Source organism: Eretmochelys imbricata, chromosome 17 (assembly GCF_965152235.1).
Source record: "Eretmochelys imbricata isolate rEreImb1 chromosome 17, rEreImb1.hap1, whole genome shotgun sequence".
Classification (NCBI taxonomy): domain Eukaryota; kingdom Metazoa; phylum Chordata; order Testudines; family Cheloniidae; genus Eretmochelys; species Eretmochelys imbricata.
Window position 1 is genome coordinate 17982610 of NC_135588.1, and position 11602 is coordinate 17994211.

Consider the following 11602-nt stretch of genomic DNA (forward strand, 5'->3'; position numbering starts at 1 on the left):
CCACAACGAGCTGGTCACTGTCAAATTGAAGCATCCTGTCCCCTGTAGCCCATAGAGCTAGCTTTAGCATTTATTTTATTTATCAGTAACACAAGGACTCTACCGGCCCATATCCTGTAAGACACTGGCTTCAGCAATTAGCATAAAGGCTTGAGGCCTATGGCTTTGGCACAGAAATGGCCTAACCAACACCCCTAAGTTTTGGGGAACTGGGAATAGAGCGTTTAAGGGAGAAGTTCGTCCATAGCGACACCAACCAAGGACAGAAACATGAGCTAACACCAGCTTTTGGATATTTTAGGATAGAACATCTGCAGATGTCTAACCACAAAAGTGCCATGACAACAAACTGATGTATATGATAATAAATTGAGATTATTCCTATACTAACCTATAGGAGAAGGGCACCCCAACATTAGTAGGGGGAGGAAATACAAATAAGGAAGAGGGAGAAACCCTTACTGAATATGGCATTACACATAGTGGCATCAGCCTAACATATTGCAAAAATTGTATCCCAGCCTGGGTGTGGGAGGAGAGAGTGAGGTAGCTCTTGGGAGGTGCCAGGATGATGGCCACTGGTGATGAGGAAGATAATGGCTAACATTTCAGGTTGTTCTGCAAGGGATGGTGTGAGTATATGGATGTTCAGATGTATATTCTGTATTATCTCGATCTACCTTGCTGGGTTAGTGTGTTTGTGACTGTGCTAAATGTATTAATAAACTATTGTAAATACAGAAGGGTTCCTAAAATGTGAGTGTTGCAACTGAACGCTAATTTCAATAATACTGGGCCTGATCGTGGGCTAAGAACCTGTCAACCCTCGGAGTGATAACTGGGAATTCTTAAGTAATCCAATATAATTAATACACAATCCAGAGATTCGGATACAACCCTAGCATTTTCCAAGGCTTTGTGAAATAAGCATTTTATAAACTTAAAGACTATGGCCAGAAACAGATCTGCCTGTGTACATTCTCGATAAGCTGGACAAAGAAAGGATGGTTAATGCAGCTTTCTCAGAGGTTTTGCTTTGACTGGTTTCAAGTATTCATGGTTGAGATTTTAGAACAAGGAAAGCTTGGGAAGCAAATAGTTAGACTTCCAGACCAACAGCTGGGTAGTAGCTCTCATAGTAAATCTAGCAATATGATGAAATTGAAAATTTCAAAATAAGTGTGAAAATGCACCCTAAGGCAATGATTGCAGATGGGTACACATAAGTCTCCAGGTTTATCTAAGACAATGGGACACTTACTATAAAGATCATGAAAGTAAGAGCTCAAAAAGGAAGTGTGAACATAATACCAACAGCCTACTACTACATCAGTGAGAAACATCAGAGCCCTCATCCCAGCTAACTTATGCTGAACTTACTGACATTGCAGGATTTTCCTCTTCATTAGTATTCTCCCTCTCAGGAGTAAGGGATATTAAAGAGGCTTTCTGCTAAAGTTGAAGGGCTGTTGTATTTTTAATGTGCCTAGAGTTCAGGACAACTGGAAAAAATACCCAGCATAATAGTGTAAAGCAGACAAAATAACTTGTAGAAATAGTGATGTATGCATGATAAGATACAGCTCTCATAAGCAATGGATTTTAAAAAGCAGAGGTGGCAAAAGAAGTTAGAGCTGCAACAATGGGACATACTAAAGACAATGTAGATAAAGCCTCTGTTTTCTGCAGTTCCTGTTCCATGCTATGACACTAACTCTTCTTTTTAAAAGTCTCTTCTAAAAAGTTATTGCCTATGTTTATTTGTCTTTTTTTTCCATCTCTTCCTTTGCTATGTATCTCTGTGGTAATATCACTTAACTAAGTAGAGCATTCTGGTTTTGGACAGTTTTTATGAAATACATTAAAACTTGCCCATTCATTTGACTATGAGCAAAGCAATTCAAATGGTAGAGTTCAATGAGGATGACAATCCATTCTTAGATTTCCTTTTCAAAACAAGATATGCACTTAAACAAAATGTTTTCAGTTTGCAGCATGCCAATATCTGTAAGTTGCTGAGAAATAGAGGGCTGTCTTTCACAACAAACGCACTGAATGGAAATGGGACAATGCAAGCAAAACAAATCAAACAGTAAATTCCCTAAGGGAAAATAATATACATTTGATAAATATCTTTCCCTTGGCAAGACAATGCAATAATCTTTGCCTTTCATAGCCCCTGGATTTGAGCAAGATGATCTACTGGATGAGACACCAAAGCTGCTCAAAATAAGCAGAAATTTGTTTTATGCCGAGTTGGCTTGTGCATTGCGTATTGGCTAGTTTTTCGGGCTTGTTAAGGTTTTTAAAGCATCTTGTCACTTTTTTTTTTTAATTGGCTCCCAGGCGCAGCCAATCAGAAAGCTCAAATGCTGGTGATTGGCATTTGGCTCCTCCAGCTGCCGCATTACCTGTGATGCCCTCTCTGCACACCCCCTTCCCACTCCTACAGCCAGACTTTAAACACTATCACCAGCATTACCTTAGTTTTTTGGAACTGGATAGAAAGACTTGTCAGGATAAAGACTGCAATTTTTGTTACCAGAACACAAATCTATAAAATTATATTTGCTTCCCACGTTGGAGAAAAAAGGTGGGGGACACTAAACAGAGATTCCACAAGCGAACTACTTCACAGATCCATGTTCCCACTACTTTCTAATGATTTCCAAAAGCATGTCTTATCCATGTAAGCTCACAGCTGACACTGACACATCATGCAACTGCTTCAGATAGTCATAAACTTTACGGGCAGGCTGGGACTTTTTTTTAAAGCACTGTATAGAAAAGGATAAGAATATTTTTAAAATGAGTGAATTAAAAAAAAAGAAAAGAAAAAAAGTGACCACTCCCTTAGTCTCTGCACCAAAAAATATGATTAAATAAAGTTAGGTCTAGATCAATGTTTTATTAGAAAATACATTCTTGTTCTCTTCATCTAATGCCAGGAGGCAGCTTAATTTACCCAAATTCCTAGACTTACATGCAATTCTTGGGGATAGCAGTTCATTAGAAGTCAATAGCGGGTTCTCATGAGGAGTCTTAAGTTGTGCATCTACTTGCTTTTGGGAAAATAAACTCAATAATGTTTGTGGACTATCATTTGCCAGAGATGAAGATTAATTCCTGTTTCCTGGATTGGGCAGATTCCATAATGAAAGAAGTACTGTATCTCTCTTACTTCAGTATTTCTTCCAGCATTAGGTAATAATGGACATCTCTTCCCTGTCTCTGCTCTCATTTAGCAAGCTGATAATGCTTTTGAAGTATTTCACAAATTCCATGCGGACATCCTCAGGATCTTCTTCCAGGCTGGAGTGTATTAGTTTCAGTTTGTTCAGTGGTGAAGCTTTGAAGTTACACACAAAAAATTAAAAATAAAGGTTACTATATTCACTTTAATACAAATGCATTTACAGTTTTCTTGAGTTCACAGGACTGTTTATCCTACTCAAAGCATTTGGAAATCCAGATGCATTAAGATACTGCTGTCCAGCATAACATATAACATTTAAAAAATGATGCATCAGTAATACAATGAACTAAGTTCATTGATGGATAAATCCTTTGAAAAACTGAAAGGATATATTTTGCAATCACATATTTAGATACAAAGTGAAATCCAGCCAATATGTAGGAATTTTAATCAATTCATTTAAGATACTATTTAATCACTTTGAAATTATAAAGTATTTTTACATTTAAATCTTAAAAATGTTTGGAACAAGTAGATCTACCCACTGTGATTTAACTATTCAAATTATAAATTGCTTATGCACTACCAAACTCAGAAAAATCTTAGATAAGCGGCAATGAGGGGAAAGTAAACACAAAGTGTATAGTACAGGTCAATGGAGGTTTAATCTGCTGTAATGTGGGAACAGTTCTTGAAGCTTTACTTTTCTGGTCCGATTATTCTATATGCTTTTTATTGTGGACACACACAACACTTTCCAGAATTGCTTTTTAGTTTTTATTGTGCACTATATACTTACAGCCTCTCCTTGCAAGTTCTGATACTGTATAGTTCTATTATCTTTTATTTAGATGTCATTTTCTGAAATATGTTTTCCTCCATATTTCTTCATGTTAACCATTTCTAGATGGCTTCTTTGAAACTCCTGTTGTAAAGCCAAATTAAAACAGGACCTTTTGATAGAATCTCTGTCTCATGGATGCAGTAAGCTTCTTCCATCAAAAGATCTGGGGACTGATTTTCTTCTCCCTTACACCGGTGTACATCACAGCACTGCCACTTAAGTCAGTTATACTGGTGTAATGCAATACAACAGAAAAGAGCATGAGGTCCCTAACTTTTCAAATCCATCTTTGTTTCCATCTTCACTAGTGACATAGCAGTTTACTCTCATTTGGACTAGATGGCTTCAATTTAGATGTATGTAACATTGAGTTTTTAAGACACCTTTGTAAGTACAAGGAAGATAATCTCTTATTTCATTGAGCTACTCCTGGGGTGCTCATAAAATGCTGATTTAAAATGACTCTACAAATCGTTGCTATATAGACAAAACTACAGAGGGACCATATTAAAGTTAGAAACCCTCATGCAAGGGATGAAGTGTTATTTAGGACTTGCTATCAGGAGATCTATTCCTGGTTCAGCCATAAACTCTCTGAATAACCTTGTTTTCCCATCTGTGAAATGGGGATATATTTACCTATCTACCTGTCATGTCATGGTTACACTTTCAGGTTCTCAGATAGAAAAAATTACAGAAATGCATAAAGTCAAAAAGAGTCACCAGCTTTGAAAGTTAAGTGATAATTAAAAACCTCTGTTTCATCTTCTTACCCAAAGACAAGTTTTCTGTGTCCCCTGCACTGCCTGGCTTATGGTGTGCAATTAGCAGACACTGGCCATCTAGTAACTGCTGTTGCTGCACAAAGCAGGAGTACCACATTTCAATTTCCTTCAGGTGACTGGGCATTTCTGGGTTGAAGACTATTACAACACCATGGGAGTCTTTCATCAGAGCTGGCCAGCAAGTTTCAAACCTTGAAAAGCAGGTAAATGGAAAATGGTAAGGTTGGTAGACCCAAAATTGGCAATTGTTTTTACTTAATATTTACTTAAAACTCCACATAGTTTATGTATTTTGTTTCTCCTCAAACACAGCTGTGTCAGTGTTTTTACCTATAAAAATTAGGGAAGCTTGCTGTCAATATGGAAAACTTCGAACACATTTTTGTTCTAGACAAACACCAATAAGCCTCCTAATTTAGACTCAGAGGCCAGAAGAGACCACTAAATCATCAAGTCTGACCACCTATATATCACAGGCCATCCACACCAACTAGCACCCACACACACACTAAACCCATCACAAGCAACCCCACCATACAATTGCACTCACAAATTTGTCCAGCTCTCTTAAAACTAATTAAGTTGTTTCCCCCCACAACTCCTACAGGAAGGCTGTTCCAGAATCTCACTGCTTAGATGGCTGAAATCTTCTAATTTCCAGCATGAATTTGTTGATGGTCAGTTTATAGCCATTTGTTCTTGTGTCAACACTGTCCTTTAGCTTAAATTGCTAAATTTTATCTACTGTACAATGTAACATTTGGTAAAAGATGTGTTTAAATCCTTCTCTTAAAGAGCTGACTTGTGGCGTGGTCCCATTCCTACAAATTTATTATCTCAGGCAGACTCTTCCACTCACAGAGACCCACTGACTTCAACAGGCATATGTATCTAGCCAGGTGGATCAGTTTAAGGGATTGGTGTCCTCCAAGTCATCTAGGTCCCAATCCCATATTCCTTGTGCACCTAGAACTCCTGCTGAGCTCTTAGAGTAATGCCTGCTAAGCTCTCAAAGATCACCATCAACTTGATCTGGTAACAGTTCAAAAAGTGAGTTAGAAGGAGTTTCAGATTCTACACCTGCCCTTGAATTCCCCTGACAATTTGTGGTTTTACAACCAAGTTTTCCTTTTTAAAAATATTTTCTATTCCTGGCTGTTATAATCATAGAATCATAGAATATCAGGGTTGGAAGGGACCCCTGAAGGTCATCTAGTCCAACCCCCTGCTCGAAGCAGGACCAATTCCCAGTTAAATCATCCCAGCCAGGGCTTTGTCAAGCCTGACCTTAAAAACTTCCAAGGAAGAAGATTCCACCACCTCCCTAGGCAACGCATTCCAGTGTTTCACCACCCTCTTAGTGAAAAAGTTTTTCCTAATATCCAATCTAAACCTCCCCCACTGCAACTTGAGGCCATTACTCCTCGTTCTGTCATCTGCTACCATTGAGAACAGTCTAGAGCCATCCTCTTTGGAACCCCCTTTCAGGTAGTTGAAAGCAGCTATCAAATCCCCCCTCATTCTTCTCTTCTGCAGGCTAAACAATCCCAGCTCCCTCAGCCTCTCCTCATAAGTCATGTGTTCTAGACCCCTAATCATTTTTGTTGCCCTTCGCTGGACTCTCTCCAATTTATCCACATCCTTCTTGTAGTGTGGGGCCCAAAACTGGACACAGTACTCCAGATGAGGCCTCACCAATGTCGAATAGAGGGGGACGATCACGTCCCTCGATCTGCTCGCTATGCCCCTACTTATACATCCCAAAATGCCATTGGCCTTCTTGGCAACAAGGGCACACTGCTGACTCATATCCAGCTTCTCGTCCACTGTCACCCCTAGGTCCTTTTCCGCAGAACTGCTGCCTAGCCATTCGGTCCCTAGTCTGTAGCGGTGCATTGGATTCTTCCGTCCTAAGTGCAGGACCCTGCACTTATCCTTATTGAACCTCATCAGATTTCTTTTGGCCCAATCCTCCAATTTGTCTAGGTCCTTCTGTATCCTATCCCTCCCCTCCAGCGTATCTACCACTCCTCCCAGTTTAGTATCGTCCGCAAATTTGCTGAGAGTGCAATCCACACCATCCTCCAGATCATTTATGAAGATATTGAACAAAACCGGCCCCAGGACCGACCCCTGGGGCACTCCACTTGACACCGGCTGCCAACTAGACATGGAGCCATTGATCACTACCCGTTGAGCCCGACAATCTAGCCAGCTTTCTACCCACCCTATAGTGCATTCATCCAGCCCATACTTCCTTAACTTGCTGACAAGAATACTGTGGGAGACCGTGTCAAAAGCTTTGCTAAAGTCAAGAAACAATACATCCACTGCTTTCCCTTCATCCACAGAACCAGTAATCTCATCATAAAAGGCGATTAGATTAGTCAGGCATGACCTTCCCTTGGTGAATCCATGCTGGCTGTTCCTGATCACTTTCCTCTCATGCAAGTACTTCAAGATTGATTCTTTGAGGACCTGCTCCATGATTTTTCCAGGGACTGAGGTGAGGCTGACTGGCCTGTAGTTCCCAGGATCCTCCTTCTTCCCTTTTTTAAAGATTGGCACTACATTAGCCTTTTTCCAGTCATCCGGGACTTCCCCGGTTCGCCACGAGTTTTCAAAGATAATGGCCAATGGCTCTGCAATCACAGCCGCCAATTCCTTCAGCACTCTCGGATGCAACTCGTCCGGCCCCATGGACTTGTGCACGTCCAGCTTTTCTAAATAGTCCCTAACCACCTCTATCTCCACAGAGGGCTGGCCATCTCTTCCCCATTTTGTGATGCCCAGCGTAGCAGTCTGGGAGCTGACCTTGTTAGTGAAAACAGAGGCAAAAAAAGCATTGAGTACATTAGCTTTTTCCACATCCTCTGTCACTAGGTTGCCTCCCTCATTCAGTAAGGGGCCCACACTTTCCTTGGCTTTCTTCTTGTTGCCAACATACCTGAAGAAACCCTTCTTGTTACTCTTGACATCTCTCGCTAGCTGCAGCTCCAGGTGCGATTTGGCCCTCCTGATTTCATTCCTACATGCCCGAGCAATATTATAAACCTACTCCCTCACATTTCCACCACCACAACAGGGCAAAAAGACTGACTTAAAAAAAAATGTATTAGCACTTGAGTCCCAATCAAGACTGGGGCCCAACTGTACTTAGCTCTGCAGAAATATGTACAAGGCTACTCCCACAAAGGACTTAATCTAAAAGAGTTGTCAAATGCAGAAAGCAAGCAAACTGAAAAAACTGCAAAACATTTTTCCTCTAACCTCTTTCAGTTACTCAGTGGTGAGTAAAAGAGACTTCAGAGAAAAGTGTGATTTTTAAGTTGATGCTGTCCAAGTATTTTACTGCTTTAAGAGACAGGCAGTGACCTTGTCTCAAGGTTCGTCTTCACTACCGTGCTAAATCGCATCAATGGCAGCGGCGCCAATTTATGGTGTCTGATGAAGACACATTACATTGATGGGTGAGCGCTTTCCTGTCTACGTAATTACTCTACCTATAGAGTAAGGCGAAAGCTATATCGGCGGGAGGCGGAAGCTGTATCGGCGGGAGAAAGTAAGTAAGGAAGCGTTATTTACTCCTTCTAATACAAGAACTAGGGGTTACTAAATGAAATTAATAGGCAGCAGGTTTAAAACAAACAAAAGGAAGTATTTTTTCACACAACGCACAGTCAATCTGTGGAACTGTTTGCCAGAGGATGTTATGAAGGCCACGCCTAAAATAGGGTTAAAAAAAGAACTAGATAAAGTTCATGGAGGATAGGTCCATCAATGGCTATTAGCCAGATTGGGCAGGGATGGTGTCCCTAGCTTCTGTTTGCCAGAAGCTGGGAATGAGCGACAGGGAATGGATCACTTGAGGATGACCTGTTCTGTTCATTCCCTCTGGGGCACCTGCCATTGGCCACTGTCGGAAGACAGGATACTGGGCTAGATGGACCTTTGGTCTGACCCAGTATGGCTGTTCTTATGATATACGGGAGACAAGGTGGGTGAAGAAGAGCTCTGTGTAAGCTCAAAAGCTTGTCTCTCTCACCAACAGAAGTTGGTCCAATAAATTATATTACCTCACCCACCTTTGTTAAAATAATGTGAAGTGTCAAGAACACTAAAACCCACTTACTTTTGATCACCGCCACAATCCCACAGCTCAAATCGACACCCCGCCCCTTTACTGTTGCCATTCATATTTGGTTTCTCATATTCCAGGATCCTAAAAACAGAAGTGGATTTAGAGCATGATAAGACTCTACAACAAGGCCATCCTGGAAAGAGCGTGACATCCCCTGGGGAAACCATTTTAAAGGTCTCCTTTCAGTATACATGGTGCGTGGTTTCACTCACCTCACTGCTTGAGTGGGGACGTAGCTGCTAATGCCTTCTGTGCTCTCTGACAGAAAGTTTGCTAAGACGGATTTTCCAGACTGCCAGAAACGGGAGCAAAAGGCACTCGTGTTAATAAAAACAACACCCACAGTTTGCAGCAGGGCTCAGGGGGAAGGGCAGGGCAGACTGCATATCCCACTTTGGAACATGATTTGTGCTGTTTGGGGTGGGTGGAGGCTACTTCCCTGTCCACGGGGGTGGGGCCCATAGGATCTTTGTGGGCTTGGATCCTTGTGGGCTCCCAGCTGGGCTGTTCATCTTGACGGGGGAGGGGGAGACACACACAAGACCCGGGGCCTCCCGTTTGGCCACTCGGATGAGACACAGACAAGGCTCGGGGGGGGGGGGGGGGGAGCTTGGCTAATCACACGGGGCGCCGACGAGGCTCTGGGATGGGGACCCAGCTGGGGGGGCCCCGGTCGGGCAGGTCCGGGGCGGAGGGCCCGACACACACACTCACGGGGCCTGGGGGCTGTTCCCGGGGGCGGGGAGGGTTCGGGACCGAGGAGGCTCCCCGGGGCCTCTGCTCAGCCGCCGGGCGGGGCCGGGCCTCGCACTCACCTCACTGGGGCCCACGAACAGGATCTTGGCCTTCAGCATCCCGCGCGCTCCCGCGGCGGCCTGGGACGGGCCGCGCGGCGCCGGAGCCTCCCGCCAGCTCGCCCCGCGCCAAACGGCGCCCTAGCAACGCGGCGTCGTTGCCAAGGGCGCAGGGAAGCCGCCCTGCCATTGGAGCGGAGCGTGGCCGGGGGGGGTCACGTGCTGCAGGGAGCCCCTCCCTGCTCCATGTGACCCCGCCCCCAGGTCTTCCCCTCCCCTTTTCTCCAGGCCCTGACACTTGTCTCCTTCCAGCCCCTTTCCCCCCCCCCCCCCGGTGTTTAGCTGCTCTCCCCGCTTCTCTCACTCCAGCCCCTGAGTTCCTGCTCTAGTCATTCGTGTCCCAGGGCAGCTTTGCCCGGAAACTTGCACTGGGGTGCGGTTCACCCGTTCTGTCAGTTCTGCACTCCTCTGTGTTGGGTGCTCTTAGTTGGGACTAAAACAGATCCCATTTTGATTTAGCTTCAGGTTTGGCTTTGTTTTTTTTTAAAAACAACTAAAGCAAAAATTGAAACATTTTCAGCCGGAAGCATCTCCACAGAACAATAAAAGGGGCGAATTACAACCTGTACGGTTATTTTGGTGCACATCTGTGTCTAGACCAGGCCTTGTGATGAGGTCAGGAAATTGGCTAACTTTCTTCACAAGGTTATTCAACATTTTCCTGGCTTTATAGAGGTAGACTCTTATCACAGAACCTGAAAAGATGGCTGAACCGTTAAGGGCACTCGCCAGGGACTCGAGAACCCAGGTTTCAGTTTCCTATTCTGCCACAGACTTCCTGTGTTACCTTGCACAAGTCAGTTAGGACCAAATTCACAATGGCTCCTAACTTCCATCAAAATCAAACGAAAGTAGGAGCCTAAACCTAAACACCTTTGTGGATCTGAGCCTAGTCCACTGTAGAAGTGAGGCTAGCAGTACTTCCCTGAGGATAAATATATTAGAAGATTATGAATCACTCACTGGCTACCTCTCTGAGCCATAAAATATATAGATCAGCTGTAAGAAATGCCAATCTCTGGTATAGTTTTCAGAACACATTGATCTTGTGATACTGTCTACAGAATTTCCTGAAGCCACCAGCATGAGCATTGAAGAGGCAAAGTTTCTTATTAAGGCTTTTTTGAGGGAGCAGGAAGCATTCTAAAGGCCCAGCATATAGGTAAAAACATCTGGCAACCAGATGGATTGCTTCAGAGCTGTTTAGAGCCCAGGTACAGTAACAGTTTAAGACAAGCTTTCAAATTGGGCCTTTAGGTGCTACCATAATATAAATGTTTATTAGTGCTATTAATAAAAGTGAAACAGGATTGTTTTGTTCCCAGTGAGAGGATTACTGTGTTTCCAGTATTTGCTGTCTCACTCACTACATAAAGTGGTTTAGGATTGTTTAGTGTCCCAGGACCATGGGTGTCATTTATGCCACGTTTAAAGGATCAGAAATAATCCATTGTTTCCAGGGTAAGTTATGAGAGAGAAAGATAATGCAAGAAAGCCAGCTGCACTTAGTCTCAACCAGATATTTGATTCTGTTTTAGCAGATTGGGATGCATTTTTCTGCTTTTTGAAATATACAGCCACCTCATCCCAATTTCACACCTCATTAGGTCAATTTGTAATTTGTTCATTCTGCTGCAAGACTATATGATACATGCCTGTTCCACTTGCTTTCAGAGAAAAGACAGAAGTGACCCAAAGAGAGAAAACTAGGACAATTTTACACTTATAAGCTGGCACATGTAACCATTGTAATGTCTAGCAGTGCACAAAGAGAAATGGATA

General features: G+C 43.0%; 1 protein-coding gene across 1 annotated transcript; it reads right to left on the minus strand.

The window, feature by feature from the left end:
* Positions 1-2898: 2898 nt before the first annotated feature.
* Positions 2899-9881, minus strand: IFT22 (intraflagellar transport 22). Its single transcript, XM_077836510.1, has 5 exons — positions 9782-9881; positions 9179-9258; positions 8958-9047; positions 4814-5016; positions 2899-3349 (listed from the first exon to the last, which is right to left on the minus strand). The coding sequence occupies exons 1-5, from the start codon at positions 9818-9820 to the stop codon at positions 3201-3203; spliced, it is 561 nt and encodes a 186-aa protein (XP_077692636.1). The 5' UTR covers positions 9821-9881; the 3' UTR covers positions 2899-3200.
* Between the last annotated feature and the right edge of the window lie 1721 nt (positions 9882-11602).

Excerpts from the sequence above, each read along its gene's own strand:
- IFT22 (XM_077836510.1), bottom strand. The coding sequence starts at position 9,820 with ATGCTGAAGGCCAAGATCCTGTTCGTGGGCCCCAGTGAG. Across the intron at positions 9,048-9,178 it reads GTCCCCACTCAAGCAGTGAG|GATCCTGGAATATGAGAAAC; the intron begins GTGAGTGAAACC and ends TTCTGTTTTTAG. Across the intron at positions 5,017-8,957 it reads GATTGTGGCGGTGATCAAAA|GTTTGAAACTTGCTGGCCAG; the intron begins GTAAGTGGGTTT and ends CTGCTTTTCAAG.